Source organism: Girardinichthys multiradiatus, chromosome 4, assembly GCF_021462225.1.
Source record: "Girardinichthys multiradiatus isolate DD_20200921_A chromosome 4, DD_fGirMul_XY1, whole genome shotgun sequence".
Classification (NCBI taxonomy): domain Eukaryota; kingdom Metazoa; phylum Chordata; class Actinopteri; order Cyprinodontiformes; family Goodeidae; genus Girardinichthys; species Girardinichthys multiradiatus.
The window spans coordinates 44,593,491-44,612,817 of NC_061797.1; the positions used below are offsets into that span (position 1 = coordinate 44,593,491).

Consider the following 19,327-nt stretch of genomic DNA (forward strand, 5'->3'; position numbering starts at 1 on the left):
ATTCACTCCGCGGACATAAAGTACAGCAAAATATGCCTTCAGCTCATCCACACTCATGTCCAAGAAGGAATCATCTCCTAAAACTCTGCGGGCCTCAGCCACAGCGCTGCCCTGAGCGTGGATGAGCATTTTGGCATCCACCAAGCAGAGGAACACGGTCTGGGCATCTTGGATCTGGTGCTCTGTCAATGCGTTCCGGCTCTGACGCCTCCCTCTACTTTCTTCCTCCCCTACCACTGTCCACACAGTGCCATCCTTTCCTATCTCCTCCTCTTTCCCAGGTGTGCGCTCGTCTTGTAATAAAAACGCTGTAAAGCACAGAGTAGATTGTTGTTACTGGGCTACTATATCTATGACCTAACTTATTGTTTATTTCTTTATCCATTATCAGTACCTTGTTTTGTAGTTTTTCTCCTGCCAGGGAGCTGGATTGCTGGGTTTATAGCTGGGCACTGGGCACCAGGCTCATCTCCCTGTTTCTGAGCGTGCGGTGATTGTGGCATTGTTGCTATAGTTTATATATTATTAATTTACTAATCTGTAAACTATAGCCTAAAATGATCAAATCGTTACATAGGCTAGTCTTTTACTACCTTGAAATAATACACCACAACCTCCTACTAATGGAACGACTCGTGTTTTTTAGCCTGGGAAGGCTCACTCTCTGACCCGCTGTCACTGGAATTGAATGCTGACCAAGAGGTGTCAGCTTCCCTCTCGACCCCAGAATCACGATCATCTAATTTTTGCAGCATTTCCAATGTCTCTTGGGCAGAAAATATCCTTCTAGAAGCCATTTGTAGGATGCCAACAATCTCCTTCTCAGACTGCGTTCTAGAGTGGCGGTTGCTAGTCAACATTCGCGCGTATACTCAGCCGCGGGGAAAAAATATCAATGTAATTAATAGGGCCGTCAAAATAGCGGCTGTGGTAGTTAGAGGTAGAAATACTTAGATCTTTTATTTACTTTGTTATTTAAAAAAAAAAAGAGACATAGGAATACACAAGACACGGGTTTAGAAAATGTCAGGATGCCAGGAAGATAAGAAATTTAATAAACCAGAGTTATGGCATGTCAAACTTTCAAAACCGTCAAATTGACGTCCCTGGGAGTTCTAGTGTTAATTACAATTAACTAATTGTAATTATCAAGTGCTATTATCAACACCAGAGTGTATCTCTGATTTCAATTCGTAATAAATGAACTTTAGTTAGAATGTATTACTTCTGAATTATGATTTTTAATGATAATTTTTGATAAATACTTATTATCAATAATCATAATCTCCTACAAATGGAATGGATTAGATCAAAGCATATCCATGTGTAAGAATTTCCAGATCCATGTTAAGACCTACATCCAACTAAGAGTCTGTGGCAAGACTTGAAAGGTGATGTTCACAGACTGGTTGCAGTCAATCATTTGCTAACTTCATCTTGTAAAGATAAAAGAACCCACCTGCTAACACCACTTAGCAAAACTGTAACTTAAGGGAAATCTTAGCAAGGTTAGCAATCCCTATACCGCCTATACAGCCTATGCATGCCAAGAGTAGCTCTGAACACATGAAAAGTGGTCTTCATTTTTCCCCGTTTTGTATTAGTTCCTCTGAGTAAAGAAAAAAAAAAGACTCAGAAATGCATTCCCTCAGCTAGTCCACTATCATCATCAGGTAGAGCATCCAATTTTAAAGGATACATTTACAAAGTAATGTTCAAGCTCTAAAGATCTGGTAAAAAAAAAAAAAAGCTTACCTGTTTTGAGGGGAGAGGATGAGCCTGAAACTTTTTCCTGCCAGCTGTATTTCTTTCCAAATGAGTTGTTGTTTAATGTGTCCTGAAAAAAAGAGGAAGACAAGAGCATGATGAGAGGAAAACATGGATATTAAGATAAAATTAGAGAGGACAAAACAGAACATTCGAGATACTGGCATATAGTATACGACTTTGGTGAGAGCATGACGTGCACTAACACATACACACACATACACACACACACACACACACACACACATACACAATGATACAATGAATGAGCAGGGATTTCTTTTGTTTGTGCTTCGTGGCACGCATTTAAAGGGACTGGACCTTTTATAAAAGCTCCTGGGAGCACCCAGTCAGAGAACCTTTACTCTCATTTTCTCTAGCAGTTTATGTTTAAGAAATAACACACATGGTTCTTGTTTTAATGCTATAACTTTGCTATTACAAAGTAGAAACTATGGCCACAAGAAAGGTCCTGCCAGAATATAAAATCCACCAATCTTAAGATTTATTGGAGCAGTGAATACAAATGAATGCCCAAAGCATAAATGCTAGTCTCAAGGAGTGCTGTTTTTTTGCAGGACCCAAATATAAACAGGAGCTTGCGAGCCGCATGGTGAAAAGAAACAATGATGACAGAACTGGTTTTCTTACAGGAAACTGTAGGACACGGTACATAGGCAGAGTTACTGGCATGGAGCAGGCAGGCAAACAGTAGATTCCAGTGAAGATCAATGAAAACCAAACAGATTGTGATGTATAACAGTACCATGTGTTATGGTGTATGTTTTAGATGCAACTCTGTGCATCTCTGACCACACCCAACTAAACTCAGCAAAAGGTTAACCATCAGCACACTTGCAAATTCATTCACACAGAGCTGTGAATAACTCAGTTTGAGTCACATGTTAGAATATGATCTGTTTATGAATTCTAACAGGGTTGTTACTATATCATATCAATAACAAAATCCTTTTTTTGAGTGATAACTAATTAGTGGTATTTGTTTCAAGGAAAAGTTCAACATGAACATTGTATTTGTCTTAAAAGTAAAACAAACTGACCCCTACCCGTTCACTTAACATGCCTATGCATAGATAAATATGTCACCTTTATGTCTGAGCCCAGAAAGTGTTAGCACAACAACAAACTTTCTTTTGTTGAGAAATATGTGACTCTAACCACAAGAGGCCTGAAAAAAAAAAAAAAGGCGCTTAGTTTGGGTAACTATTGAACATTGTTAATTACTTTACACTTCTGTTTAAAAAAATATAATTGTATCCTTATGGATTAATAAGAACCCCTTGTGACGACTACTAAATCGAGACACGTGACGTCGCCCGGTACGGCGGAGCCGGGGTCCCACCCTGGAGCCAAGCCTGGGGTCGGGACTCGTCGGAGAGCGCCTGGTGGCTGGGTTGCTCCTCGCGGGACCCGGCCATGGCAAGCCCGAATGAGAGATGTGAGGCCATTCCCCAGTGAGCCCACCACCAGCAGGGGGAACCGTGAAGGACCTGTGCAAAGAGGATTGGGCGGCGGACGAAAGTGGAGACTTCGGCGGCCCAATCCCCGGATGCTTAGGCTGGCTCTAGGGATGTGGAATGTCACCTCGCTGGGGGGGAAGGAGCCTGAGCTTGTGCGGGAGGTCAAGAGATATCGACTAGAAATAGACGGGCTCGCCTCCAAGCACAGCATGGGCTCTGGAACCCATCTTCTCGGGAGGGGTTGGACTCTCTTCTACTCTGGAGTGGCACACAGGGAGAGGCGTCGGGCTGGGATGGGTTTGCTTGTTGCCCCCCAGCTCAGCCGTCTCGTGTTGGGGTTTACCCCAGTGGATGAGAGGGTTGCATCCCTGTGCCTCCGGGTTGGGGACAGGTCTCTGACTGTCATTTCGGGCCAAGTGGTAGTGCGGAGTACCCGGCCTTCTTGGCGTCCCTGTTGGGGGTGCTAGATAGTGCCCCTCCCGGGGACTCCATTATTCTGCTGGGCGACTTCAACGCCTACGTGGGAAATGACAGTGACAAACATAAGGGTGTCCATCAGTGCACTTGGCACCAGGACAGCCTAGGCAGAAGGTCAATGATCGACTTTGTTGTCATATCATCAGACCTTCGGCTGCATGTTTTGGACACTCGGGTGAAGAGGGGCTGAGCTGTCCACTGATCACCACCTGGTGATGAGTGGAAAAAAATTGGGTTATTTTTGAAGGTAAGAAAGAATCTGATTGGACAGTGGTACCACACAAAATTAAACTAATCTCATGGTCCCTAAAAGACTCTGCATAGAAAAGGCCTTCAGAACTGTGGAATTATTTTCCACCACAGTACCAAATTTTTTAACCATGCTTTTTCTTTATTTTAAAACAGATCTGTGTTTTTGTTGTGTTCTTGGTTTTTTTTTAGCATAATGTTTGTCTGAAGCTTCTTATGAACTGGGTTAGGAGCAAATATGATGTAAGACAAATTAGGAGCTGTGAACTAGTGATTGCAATTTTTAAATCTGATTATTGTCCAAGCCAGAAATCATACACTAATAGATCTGTGGATATTAAGCCAATCCTTCAATCTCTGCAGAAAGCTAACATCGTTGTTCAATGCAGCAGTCCACAACCTGAGGTCTCGGACTCCTGAAGCCCGTGAACCATAGATTTTGGGTCCATGCAGAATTATTGGTGTTTATTAGATTGAAGGTTTTCCCTGGTGCCATTAAGCTAGCTGACAGTTCAAGATATGCCAAAAGTAAGGAATATATTTTTGATAAAGAATCAGAGTCATGATTTCATACTTGGTGGTAATTATTTATTAGATAAAATTTGTAGAGTGTATGCATCAACATTACATTAGATGTCCATTAATCTAATACTCATCTTCATACAAGACAAATCAGGATGGTATGTGACTTAATTCTAAGTGAGACATTGATGAAATGCACAACAACTGAAGTTTGTGTTTTGTTGTTAATGGCAGTTAAGAACATCTGGATTTTATTTATGTTGCTTTTGGTAAATTCACAGTGACATATAGTTATTTTTTTTTTTTTTACTTTTTGCTGGATTGTCGCATGGGTTGGACCCTGCGCCAGAAGAGGGGGATGTCAGAATAAAGAATAAAGTAACATGAGATTACAAACGTTTTTGCGCTCATGGGAAAAAGGGTAGTTCATACCTCCAGTGAGGACTTAGTAACAATGCGAAAGAGACGTTGTACTTTGTTTATATAAATGGTGCATAGCTCCCTAAGACCACATTCTGAAAACCTGTCCACTGTGATTTCTCAAGTTTCACAGACTGTGAAGGCTGCATTACTGGAAACAGCCACTTCCAAACTCCACTCCTTGGTTCCAGGAGAAAACACTTGATGTCCAGATGCTGGAATAGCCCATATCAGATTTTACTAGTCACCCACACCACTGTCAAGGTAGCAGAGCGTGTTACCTGGATTCATGCTACACTGCAAGGTGTTCACCGGAACACCACCTGAGCAGCATCCTGGTTCTGAACCCCCGGCCTAGAGGGGCTTCCAACGACCGCCCACCTGTACCAGATTGGTTACAGGGCAGCTTGAAGCACAGAAGCCACTCAGGAGAGGCAGCAGGATTTTTAAATTTTGTTTATGATTTGTTTTCTTTGAGAAAAAAAAAAAAGGAAAAAAGAACTGTTTGCTTTCAGTACCAGAAGAAAGGACATTCCACTTCAAGGTCACGATGCAGCTGTATGGAAGATGGTCTGTTCTGATGCTAATGATTGGTATTACTCTTGTGTTTATTGGGAAAAGATACAGCAAAGACAATTTGTGACTAAACTGAATAATACTTATCAGCTGATTCAAAGAGAGAATCATCACTTCTCTGACTACCATGATCATGCTGATAATGTCTGGTGGCAACTGTTGCATCAAATTGTGAGGAAGATAAGAAATGACAGTTGCTATGTATGTTGTTTGATTCCACGTGCTATTAATGATCAACCATTGTTGGTACCTGTTCCTACTGATACTGCTTGTACTCTAGCTACTTTCTTTCCAGATTGGCAACATAACCAGCTGGTGGAGGTCATTTTTCCTTGGGTGAGGAATTACACCGTAAGGCAAAGCAGAAATGTTAGTAGATTTTCTAGTAATACTAATTTAACATGTGCTACTACAGGAACTCTTTATAGATTTGGGGGTAATAGGAATTCTATAAGGGATCCAGATATAGGTATTGCTCTGGAAGAAAACACACTTTATTTCCTTGGAAAGACAGAGGGTTGCAAAACTATTATACCTGTTTCATGTGCTTTAACCAACAGACATAAATTTGAGTCATGTCCTATCAGAACTGCTGCTTATACCATTTCAGGATCTTCGGTCCCAGAGCCTTTTGTGTTAACTCTTAATCTTACAGCCTTACCGAATGGAAGTAAATTGTATGGCCAGGCAGGTAAATTAACCAGGGTTCTTGTTACTTTTCCTAGTAGAGATGGGTACTCATGTCCTAAGAACATGGTTTGGATGTGTGGAAATAGATCATATCTGTATCTGCCTGCTAATTTGTCTGGAGTATGTTATCTAGCTCACTTACTAACTACAGTCACCACAACTTATGATTCAATCACCCCATTATTAGAAAGGAAGACAATGCCCCAATGGCAAAAGAGAGCTAGGATTCCTTTTTGGAAAGGGATTTTGGGTACACTTGTTCTTAGTTATGGTGCTGCTAATGCCACCCATAGGATTAATGTGTTGAGTTAGAAAATCTTACTGCTTTCACAGAGGAATGTTTCACTGTTCTGACCAAGGAGCAGCAAGCTCTTAGAACGATGAGTTTGCAAAATAGAATGGCTTTGGATTACCTGTTAGCTGAGAGGGGTGGTGTTTGTCATTTAATTGGGGAACAATGTTGCAGTTTTATTCCTGATGTGTCTAACAACATGACAAGTATCCATGATAAATTACAGGAGTTGCTGACGACTCAACAGAAAGAAAATATGGGTTGCTCTTGGAATCCTTGGTCCTGGTTCATTACTGGTGGTTGGACATCCTGGTTAATAAAGACTGGAGTAATTATTTTATTTTTATTTTTGATTTTGATGTTTCTTTCATGTTGCATTATTCCAATGGTTAAATGAATGGTAATGAGACTGATTAATGTTTCCATACATAAAGTTGTTATGGATGTAGAGTTAGGATTATTCATAAATAATCCTAACACTACATAGTGGCATCCAGCAACGTGCAAATGGTCCCATATTCAGCAAACAAGTGGTCCAAAAGTAGACTTAATTTCTGTTTGTAATGACTATGGTGATTCTGCATTTGAGGTAACAGACGGTATGGATGAGGATGGATTTTATATTGCTTAAGATGCTATAATGCTGTAACAACTGTAAACTGTTTGGGGAGTTAATACTGATGTTCAGCATTCTAGTGGTATAAATAGAGATTTGGAGATTTATTCTTTTAAAGTGTTGTATATTCTTTTTTTAGTTTTACTTTGATTATAATCTTGGGTGATGGTTTTGTAGAATTTTCCTTTAGTTGTGATTATCTTGTAATCAGAAGAAAGGAGTGTTGTGGAAAATTCTTTTTAAAATGCTCTGACCTTCCCTTTACATCTCTCCTCTCTGACCTCTGTGTTTTATTACTTAGAGGAGATGGGCTCTAAATTCATTATCAGGAGAGTTTTATGGTTAACACTCCCTGACGTGTTATATCTCAAGGGATGGTAGATGGGTGCTCTCATAAATAACCTTGTTACCTCTGACCCGGGAAGGGTCTAGGGGCTATATTTCCAAACTCTTTTAAGTTGAGATAACATCCACATACTGGTATAAATACTGTTTGTAAATTTTGTTCAGGGCTCTGCTTCACTGACTAAGCTCAGTGACAGGGTCTTCAAATGCTGTATGCATTTGAATAAACTTATAAAGACAAAGTCCGGTCTTTCTCTTGTTAATGAGTTATTTTCTCTCCCATTTTGATAAGGAAAATCCACAACAGTGGCTTGTCCTCTTCAGGTTGGAGGGGAGTTCCTGCCTCAAGTGGAGGAGTTGTCCAGCTTAATCTTTTTGAATCAGAAAAATAACAGGAAAAACTATTTCTATATTTTACAACAAAGTAGTAAATTGAAACAAACACAGTAACTTTACAATTATTCACTTTTTTTCTTGAGGCAGGAACTCCCCTCCTCAATTGGGGGAGTTTAAGTATCTCGGGGTCTTGTTCACAAATGAGGGAAGAATGGAGCGGGAGATCGACGTATTGGTGCGGCTGCCGCAGTAATGGGGGCACTGTGCCGGTCTGTTGTGGTGAAGAGAGAGCTGAGCCGAAAAGCGAAGCTCTCGATTTACCGGTCGGTCTACGTTCCTACCCTCACCGTTGGCCATGAACTTTGGGTCATGACCGAAAGAACGAGATCCCGGATACAAGCGGCTGAAATGAGCTTCCTCCGTAGGGTGGCCGGGCACTCTCTTAGAGATAGGGTGAGGAGCTCGGCCATCCGGGAGGGGCTTGGAGTAGAGCCGCTGCTCCTCCACATGGAGAGGAGCCAGTTGAGGTTGCTCGGGCATCTATACCGGATGCTTCCTGGACGCCTTCCTCGGGAGGTGTTCCAGGCACGTCCCACCGGGAGGAGGCCCAGGGGACGGCCCAGGACACGCTGGAGGGACTATGTCTCTCGGCTGGCCAGGGAACACCTTGGGCTCCCCCCCGGAGGAGCTGGAGGAGGTGTCTGGGGAGAGGGACGTCTGGGTGTCTCTGCTGAGTCTGCTGCCCCCGCGACCCGGATAAAGCGGAAGATGACGAGTACAAGTACCTTAAGCCCTGCTGCTGAAAGCCCCCCTATGGAATAGAGTTTGCAGGTACGAACTGTCATGATCTTGAGGTGTGTGAGGTTGATTTTCTTTATTAATCTGTTTCCTCCCTTTATTTGCTGTAATTTTGGTTCATTCATTGTACATTAGGTTCTTCTGTATCTGTGTTTATTTTCTTTGTGATTGTATTGTAATTGTTCTTCCTCATGTACAGCGCTTTGAATGTCTTGTTACTGAAAATCGCTATATAAATAAACTTACCTTACCTTCATTCCAGGATCTTTTGAACTTGTTAAAATGGACTTTAGACTTTAGATATTTGTGTTCCCTTCCTGGACTTCTCTGTGTTCCTGCTTATCTGTGTTTATTAACCTCCTTCCTTCAGTTGCTGCATTCCCCCTGCCACAACTGCTCCACATTTCATCTGATTAGCTGTTCTTGTTCAATGGACATTTCTCCACTCTGCCTCTGTATATAAGCTGTTTGGTTTTTATTATTCTTCACTGGAATCTGCGGGTTGCCTGCATGCTCCCTGCCAGTAAATCTGCCTATGTTCTGTGCCCTTCACTTCCCTGTAAGGAAGCCCGTTCTGCACTCACCATGGGCTTGCAAGCTCCTCTTTGCATTTTGGTCTTGCAAAACACCAGCACTCCTTGACACGAACATGTATGCTTTTGGTTATTCATTTGTATTCAGTGCTCCAATAAATCATAGATCGCCAACCCCCAGTACTGTGGGAAGAAATTTACTTATTTTTTCTACTTGGGGCAGTGGTAGGGGCTCATCTTGTAACCGGTGGGTTGCCAGTTCGAACCCCCGCTCCCTCTGTCTCAGTTGTTGTGTCACTTAACCCGCCTTGCCTGCTGAAGGTGGTCAGAGTGTGGTGTTGCTGATTGTGTGGCAACCTCACTCCTCTCAGTGTGCCCCAGGGCAGCTGAAGCTACAATGTAGCCTACTACTGTCAGTGTATGAATGGGTGGATGACAAATGCAGCCCATTTACTTTCATTACTGTGAGTTCCCTTAGTTGAACATAGACGTGTGGTGTCAGAACTGTTAGAATCTTGCAATAAACTATCTAAATGAAAACTAAACAGTTCAAACTAAAAGCAGTTGAATCAAGTAGGTTTTGTCACAATCCACCCAGGATTTACTCAAAAATTACTCAGAATAATCACTAGCCACTGAAAAACATATTACCTCAGAAAAACTCAGATTTGGACATTATTTCGAGCACAAACTTCATGAAAACCCCTTGTGATTTAGATGTAAATTGGTAACACCAATCATTTCTGACAGAAACGCCTTTACAAAATATGAAAATAATGTGTATATTTTCCAAAACAGACATAACCAATTTGGTTATATGACCTTCAGTTTTACTGTTGCAGCAACGGAGCTCGACAAAAGGAACGTGTAGAGAAAAAAACAAAAGCAAAACAAGGTGATGTTCCCTCCAACAGAATAAATCCTTAAAAAGTGGGAAACAAGCTAAATGTTACGATGGCCCTACATGAATGCATTAAAAACTGTCAAACAAGATCATACATCAGACTGCTGTTTGAGATCAGCTTTAAATATACGACACATTCAGACACTACGGTTGGGTTTAAAGAAGTTGGGTTTTATTTCCAGACATGGAGAAACACCAGAAAGAAGAAGATCTGGAAACTCCTGTGATGGCAGTGAGTCCCAGATTAGATACTGTCCTCCTCCTCCACTCACCCACCACACATGACTCACTTCTCCTCTACGTTTACCAGGCGGAAACTGAACTGTTGCTGTGGTAACGAGTGAATCAGCAGGTGAAGAGAAGCAAAATATTTTACCACTATGACAAGCTGATGATGGCTGGGGAAATGAATCCAGCTCATTCTGTGTTGATGAATATGAAGGTGTTGGTGTTTTTAAACTGAATTTTATTGTTTGAATGATATCCTAAAATATAACCTGCCTCAAAAATATACTGTGATAAATTATGACTGATGAACTTCATTGTGATAGCACCTTCTTTTCCTGCCCAATCATTAAAGAAAGCCTATTTTACTCCAGGAGCAAATATTAAAAGGAGGAAATAACTGGTTTCCTAAAAGTAAGAGGATTTTAGGCTAAGTCAAGTTACCTCTGAATTTATACCTCTTCATTTGGCAGGAGTGGGCAATCAAGATGTGGTCGGGTCAGGATAATTATTCACTTCTCAGCACAGATATATTTTTTTCTGTAATGTCACTTTATGCTAATTTAACTGGTTTTGGTAGATCTGCTGCTATAAACTGTGTAAAGAGGTTTGTAGGCCTAGCAAATCTCTTACTCAAACATCCATGTACTTCAACATAAGAAGTGTGTCTTAACTAGATCAGTGATTAGCCTTCGACTGAGATTAATACTGAGGAATCCATTCTGTCATGGGCGTCTGTCTTTCTGTCTGTTGGCTTGCTTTACCCAAGCAGACTTAAAAGGGACAGTCAGAAAATACCTTCCCTGTCAACACAAATGTTTCTTTACTCTACTGTATGGCAATTTGTCTACTGTATTTATTCATTTCAAATGGTTGTTTTTGTGCAACTTAAAGGCTATTAAAAATGTGTCTATTTTTACTCTAAAATAATTAAATACAAAAAGGTACTCTTCAAAAAAGTCTCAATTGTCTGACAAGCTCCACTTCTGTTTCTTGCTTGCAGCTAAATGATGCACAACTAAATGTATACAGAATGTTGCAGTAGTTCAAATCTACTGACCTCATGTGTGTTCTGTCCCCTCTAACCCCCATGTTCATACAGTACTCCATGTGAGGAAATAATAAATACCTGGAGAACATTAGTTTTCACACATAACACATGTTATTTGAATTTGGCTGCTCAAAGTGTGACTGTTTAAGCCTCAAAACTGTCAGAAAAATTAGGTCCCACAGGAGGGGGTAACTTCTTCTTGAAGAGACACATTATTTCCAGTCATATGAAAAAAAATTGTTTTGTACATTATAACGATGGTCTTCATCTTTACTTTATTTAAATCAGTTCATGCATAAAATATGCATTTCTGCACAATCTCAGATGTCCTCTCAGTTATTTATTAGGGCAAATATGTCAAACTACTGCTAAGGAGGCTCACAAGAGACAACAAATATGTGCATATGAGGCTAAATATGACCCTAATTGATTCCCAGACACTAATAATCTGGGCAGCTGTGCTCAGGCTGGCAATAAAAAGGACACAGACCCCAGCTGCTGCTTCACCACATACAACATCAGTTATTAGACAGAAACACTGTAGGTCAGCTCCAGCAAAGAAGTGGCTTTGACCTCCAAGCAGGATGCCACCAAACAGCACCTGCTCATGAAGGAAAATTGGTGGGAACCAAAGCTGGCAGCAAAATGATTTAGATCTGTATACCAAGACTATACAAGCCATTGCAATTTGTTTACTAGGACAAATCTGTGATTTATATATGCTGTCTCATCTTCATATAATAAATTGAAGTGCTACTTGACCTATGGGAATGCTGGAATAGTTTATAAACTGTGGTAAAAATGTTCACCACATTTTTATTTGTTGTTATTTTATTGAGGTTGCAGAATAAACAGCATGGTTAAATGTTGAAATTGTTTCCAATCCAAATGTGATAAAAATTAATTTAAAGTATCTGGTATTTCTCATGAACTTACTTGGAAGCTTAGTTCTATTTTGGGATCAACTAGAATGGATTTTAATTCAACCTTGTATAATTTTAGTATGTAAAATCACTACAAGTAATATGAATTCTGCAGTTAAAAAGAGTCCCTACAATCTATTGCTTTAGATGGCATTTTAGACTTAGTCATAAATTTGATTTAATTTATTTATATTCATAAGAAAAAAAGTCAACCAAATCATACAGACTGATTAAAAGTCAATTACACACATTACAATTTAATCCTAGTTAACAAACACAGCAGTCAGGTTTTATTAGTCAAACTGCTTAAAAAGTTTTCCATCTAAGGAAACCCAGCCGACCTCATTAATTTGCTGACTTGCAGCATTCACTCATCCTGGACGAGCATGTAGCGCCAGTGGCTTTCATTGTGTCTTCAACTCAGCAGACGTCCCTAATACTGTGCATGCATTCAGTGACAGATCAAAGAAAAACTCCCCTGCGGGAGGAAAAACCCTCCAGCAACCTCCAGCAGAACCTGGATCAGTGCGAACGGCCATCTGCCATGGGAGGAGTGGGGTGTGGTTAACTGTACATATGACCCTCTATTTCACTGGGATCCCAGAGGGGACAGTATAACCCATTTACATGACAGCTCCCAGAAAAGAGGAGACACAGCTGGAATCCCTGTGATGTCACAGAACTGCAAAACTCTGCACGCAGCAGTGTCCTTCCTCTTTCCCTGCATCTCTCCACTAGCTGCATTAGGGAGGAAACGCATGTGAATGTCTTGATCTCGCACTCCAAGTAAATGACTACATATTGGAAGAAATCCTTCAATCCAAAGTACAATCTGCAATTTGTGCATATGGAGACCGTACCCCGGCCAAAAATAAAGCCAACCACCTGAAACTGGCTCAGATTCTTTCTGCAGAAGCTCAGACAGCCAAAGAGACTCCATGAAAAGATGTGTCGTCTCTAATTATGAAGCAGCTCTCTCCACTGCCTGGGGAGACAGCATTTGAAACTGCAGCTCTGCACGCCTGACGTGCGTAAATCCCAAGCAGACATTTGTCCAGCCACTAGAGTAAGAGCGGCTCCCATGTCTTCTGTGTTCATCATACCTGCTGAACTCAGTCTCTTCTGTTCATCTGTTCATCAGAATAGTTTACAAAAGGTTGTGTCTAGGAAGAGATAATTAATTAATTAATTCGGATAAAATTGTCTAAATATTGTTTATTTCATTGTGTTTTGTTTTGGGCTGGGTATTGAAGTTGCAACAAACTTTATTTAAATGACTGGTAAAGAGTCTCTTTACTCTGGTAACGTGAACGTTTTTCATTTTATCCTTTCCTTTCCTCCACCATTATTTCTGCTGTGTTTACAACATTGCTTGTTCTGTTTGCGTGGCAATCAGCCATAGAACGCTGCCAGCTCTCCATTCAATCAGTCACTGTGATGGCTGGTTGACACATTAGGAACCAATTTTCCAAAGTGTTACTGATTTCTAAATAAAAAAAAATAATTTCAAACATTATATTAAAATAGTGTTTTATTTTCTGTTTTGTATTACATACAGTACCAATTTTTGTTCAAGGTCAGTTTAAAGCTAATTTGGCCTCATTCCCATTGCCTTAAAACAGTCCTTTGTTCTCAAACATCCATATTCATACATAACTATGATAATCACTGCTTGTTCTATTGGTTATTGTTTTCAGTTTTATTCTTACTTGTTTGATTTACTGTTCTTTTCCCCATAGTTAATTAATTTTCCTAATTGTTATCATTTTGCTTAGTAGTTTATTTAATTGTTACCAGCGTTTTGTTAATAATTTGTTGTATTTTGGAGAGAGGTTATTTCTGTTTATTCTGTATATGTTTGTTATTCTTGCTGTTTGAGAACACTAAATCTATTTATATTTTGTAATACCACACCTCATCAGGCAGGTATTCATAAAACAATAAGTGAGAGAGACTAAGAGCTATTTGTCTATTAATTCCTGGTAATTACGTGGTGCCCATTTATTAATTTTGATTAAAATTATTAGCTTCCTTAATAATTGCCTTTGCGACTTAATAATAGTTATTCATAGACATACCAAACCTATTGTTGCACAACAACTGGGACAGTGGAAATAGGTGTTTTGGGGTTTGTGAAGGGTGAGATGGAGTCTCTATGCTTTGCACAGACATTAGTAAATACCATTCAAATGACATTTGAGTACCTTGGAGCCCTAAATATCAAACTAACAAGTTGACCCAAATCTTTTGCCCCACAGCTACATAGCATAGGGTTCAAATTATTCTGCAAATAATCTATACCAAGTAAAATGGCTAGGTATCAAACTGCCTAAACACGAATGTCTGGAGAATTTGTTATCTAAGACAAAATATAACATTTGAATCAGTTCAGTCAAACATTTTCAAGTTCACCTTTCTACTACTAGGTGTACCTTTGATTTCAACAAGACTTTTTAGCCCACACAACCACCACTCAAAGGATATTTACTCTTTTCTGGACTATTCTTTGCAAATTTGAGAAATGTTTGTGCATTGAAATTTGACGGGATCAGCAGTTTCTTAAATACTCAGAGGCTTGCCTGGCATCAAGAACTATTCAACCTCAAAATTATTAAAATATAATTTCTTCCTCATTCTGATGCACAGTTTAAACTTCAGCAAGTTGTCATCATCACTTGTAGATGCCTAAAGGCATGAAGTTTCTGCAATTGGCAGATATTTTATTTGTTAGCAGGCAACTGAAAAGGCTGTAACTATCACACCTATCCATGGTTCCTAAATCTAAGCACATTTAGACCACAATAAATCTGAGGCATTTATTTCTAATGATGGGGACACAAATAGCTTAAGTCCTTGCTTAATTAATGTCAACAGATCAGAAAACATAATATTAAATGTTTTCATTTCCACACATACAATACCTGCACTATGCTGTCTTTCTCACACAACCTTTTTCTCAAAGCATTTTTACTGTAATTATTTGACTGCAATGCTAATAAGCTTCCATATCGCTCTGTATTCTTTGGCATCAAATACTAAACAAAAAGTACAAAATTTACTCTGATTTAGAACTTCATAGAGAAATTGTCCCTTCTATTATCACAAAGACTGACTTTCTGAACAAAACCATCCACATCACGAGCTCTATCAGTTTTCAAGCACAAACAAGAGATAGGCACCAAGGGGAAAATGTGTCTTGACAATTGAAGCCATTGTTCAGTCCCGAAAATACATCCTGTTAGGAAAACAACTGTAATGAATTCAGTGGACATGTCAACTGTGTTCCATCTTTTCTTCATTTTCAAGACACTTTTCGTTTAAGGAAATAAACACACATAGGCAGTCAAACACAAAAATAATCTTTCTCCATTGATTCTGACTTCCATCAGTGCTTTGCTCTGTCAGAAAGTATCCATATATGTGTGTTTGTATCTGTGAAGATGAGGTTAATTCAGGCCATACCTGTGAGCGTGGCACAATCGGGAAGAGGTTAAGGGTTGTAGGTCTCTTGGGTCGGTAAGTATCCATGGTAACAGGTCCTACAAAGTCCTTGGTGACTAGTGCGGTTGCAACAGGAGATGCCTTCGAAGAGTCTTTATCACCGCGGTAACCGTCAGCACCGTCAATGAGGTCTAAATGCAGCATCTCTGCCTGAAGCTGGCCAACCGCTCCCAGCTCCACCCTTCCTGACATGCTACTGGTTCCTCGTCTCACACGGCCCTGCAGGGATTGGAGGGAACACAGCATCAGTCAAAGCAGAGGAATAGAGAGTGGCACAGAGAGGAAGAGAGAGCATGTGTGTATGGGATGAGGAGATGGACCTAACCAATAAGAAGCTGTTCTGTCTTCGACAACAACGGTTTGCTACCAACAGTGAGCAACTTAAAGAACAGTACATACAAAGACCGTCTATTGAATCCTCTTAATTGATAATATTAACCTGGAATAATAAGTAATGGAACCTGTCTCCTCTATGCTCCTCAGCATTCACTGTAATGGTCTTGAGTTTAAATGTAATTTTTGTAAAGTATTCTTTAATATATTCTTAGTAAAATTGAATTCATATTTCCACTCCATGGCTGAATCTGAGGTTATGCTCATATTAGGCCATTTTGATTTTAGGATGTGCTATTATGTTGCAACCAATCAGTGTTGATAGTCATGTCTAAAACACACATTTAGTAGCAGAAAAATCTAAAACCTATCATGAAGGTAGAAGAAATATGTAGTAACTGTAAAAAGTTCATGCATTTATTCCTATTCTACATAAACTTTTTTCCTACTCATTTGAAGTTCGAAGATTTACTTACCAAATGAGTTTGCTGATCTCCTATCTCTGTATGACCCAAAATTATACCAATACTATTGCAAATCTGTCCTGCACATCAATGTTCTATGAAGGTACCAAATTTGCTGTAATTAATGCTTGAGCATCACTCTTCTAGGCATCTGAGATTTTGGCATACATTATTTGATCATCAACTGAGCCAGGCTGTCTGGGATTGTCATAAAACTGTGTAACATATACTGCATATATGTGGAATTGCTACAGGATTCACAAATGTATAATGTGAATGTAACAGAATTGACAGACAGACAGAAAGATTTTTCTTTGACCAAATCAAAAAATAACCAACACACAGGAGCTTAATGAAGAGACAGTAGGTAAAAGGGCAATGAGCCAGTTAAGTCTGCTTTACTTATCATCATTGCTTCAGCAGATGAACACAACACACAACAACCCCAACTGCTTCTATTAGCTTTGACGTGGACTTCAGAGTCACGGTAAAGCCTATTAAAGTCTTGAACTCTCTCTTTCCTCCACATGCAAAGTCTAATTGCAAAACACAATTACAAATTATAATTGCAAAGAGATAATCACAACATAAAATGTGTGCAAGTACAATCGGCCACATAAATTTGGACTATTTAACTAGAATGTCATCGGAGACTGAGTTATGATGTCAACAAAAAAAAAAAATTACTTTAACACATATTTTGTAAAGTTAATCAATACTGTTACATTCAGTTTTACATAATAAAAAGTTATGGCATAATCATAATCTTCTTTATTTATACCAAATGAACTGATCATTTGTATTTCTTATTTAAAATGCAGTAGATTGGTTATTAGCATGCATGTTTACTACTGCAGGCTGTATCTAAAACCCAGCTGGTGAATGGAATGGAGGTTAATCCACTTCCATCGGCTAAGTGTTGCCTTCAAGCACATTTGTATGCAGTGAGGCGCTCATCCCAGATTTCCAAAGGTCTTTCACTTTTTGTCTTTCACCAAGAAAGAAAAAAAAAAAGCCTGTTTGTATGAAAAAAGAAAATAGTAATGGTATGTTAAAAATCTGCAAACCTTTGATCTAAAGGCAGAGCAAGAAAAATTTTATTTACAGACCTCTAGTTTTAAAGTCTACATTAGATAGATTGAAAATAAATCCTACAATGTTAAGAAATGTTAGTGTTTTGTACAGTCACATTGCTGTAAAGTTTAAAATAATTAAAAAAAAATGACAATTGAGTAATTTCCCACCGTAAATTAAACCAAAAGGCTAAAATAGTTTAAAATAAAATCTAAAAGTAAACCTGAAAAAAAAAAATAAGAGTTTGCAGAAATGCCTCATAAAAAGATAATAACAGTCTGGCAGTCTGTTATGTAAACAGGAAGCAAATGTTCTGCTAATTATTTATTGCTGTGAAAGCGAATGATAAATATGTGACATCACAAACTGGATGATTCTTCAAGACAGGGAGGAACTCATACCAAATCAAGGGAACAAGAAATTATCTTAATATAAAAACTATTACTTCCCCATCTTCTATAGTAAAATTATAACATGTTTTTGTCATTTATCCATCCTTAGTTTTCACAGTATTACCCATTCATCTTTTCCTCTTAATCTGTCTAAATCTATCTGTATTTCAATCTACTTAGTTTAATCTGTCTACATATTTGTACATTAATTCACTTATCAAGATATATTTCAAAGATCATTTAGATTATCTATTGATCTGTCAATCCATCCATGTGTCCATCCGTCCTCCCGTCCGTCTATCCATACCTTAAGCCAGCCCATATTCATCTGATGAGGCATCATCTATCAATCACCAATCAGCCCACCTGTTCATTAATCTTTAATCTTTCTACCAATCCCAGTTCCATATATCCATTTAGTTGACAGTCCTGATCATTTCATGCATCAATCAGTGGCCAGTGCTTTCATGCTTTCAGGCCATCTATCATAAATGCACTTAAATGTAATCATCCTCTTCTCCTTCTTATTTATTTTCTGTTCAGCCACCAAGCGATTGTCACTGTTGTCAGTTATATTTAGCTACATATATATATATATATACATTTCACTGTTTTATTATTTTTTTTTTTTTCATCCAACCCCACCCCCATTCCAAACTATCCGTTGTCCTCTTACTTGAAACTTCAATTGTTTTTATTGCAGCTGGCTATAATTTTATTTATTTATTTTTTGCTTTTTTGGCAACAAATGAGGACTGGCCCCTTTAAAGGACTCCTGCCCCTGTTGCTAAGAGACAAGCGGCCCAGTGGCAAAGGCAAAATTGCTGCCATGAAGATGAATTTCTTTTGATCAAAGCAGACTGAGAAGGGAGAAAACAATAGACAATTTTAAAAACAAAAAACAAGTAGTTAGACCAATGTACATTGTACGAAAACATAAAATGTTTGTTTATCAAACTTTGAAGGGGGATTAGGAATACCGGTATGTATCTTTTAATGTTGTGTCTATCTTCAACAACATAAAAATTGTCTGGTGATTAAATAAACATTCAATATATTAAAAGTTATTGCACTGCATAAATAGCCTCTGTTACCTGGGGTCATGGAGTTTTTTGACTAAACACAGTTATTTTCAGCTCATAAAAAGTTTCTGTTTATTTTAGCTTGCTTGATCTAAATGGCATAAAGAAACCGCTTGCCATAGCTGATAAGATTAGTTAAGATCATTTAAATGAAAAGCAAAACTTAAGAGTCCAAATGTTGTCTTCATAAACATAAAGCAAACCAACGCTATAGTGGCAAAAATAGTTAACACTAGAGATACCTGACAAGAAACTGTGTTACTGTGTGCTTGCATT

At 39.0% G+C, this 19,327-nt stretch overlaps 1 protein-coding gene across 2 annotated transcripts in view; it reads right to left on the bottom strand.

The window, feature by feature from the left end:
• Positions 1 to 19,327, bottom strand: part of LOC124867257 (C-Jun-amino-terminal kinase-interacting protein 1-like) — a 61,531-nt gene that overhangs the window by 16,433 nt on the left and 25,771 nt on the right. For both annotated transcript variants that reach the window (XM_047363616.1, XM_047363617.1), the window contains exons 3-4: positions 15,668 to 15,925; positions 1,756 to 1,837 (exon numbers count right to left, since the gene is read on the bottom strand). In XM_047363616.1, coding sequence (XP_047219572.1) covers positions 1,756 to 1,837; positions 15,668 to 15,925 — 340 coding nt within the window. The remainder of the gene's footprint in view (positions 1 to 1,755; positions 1,838 to 15,667; positions 15,926 to 19,327) is intronic.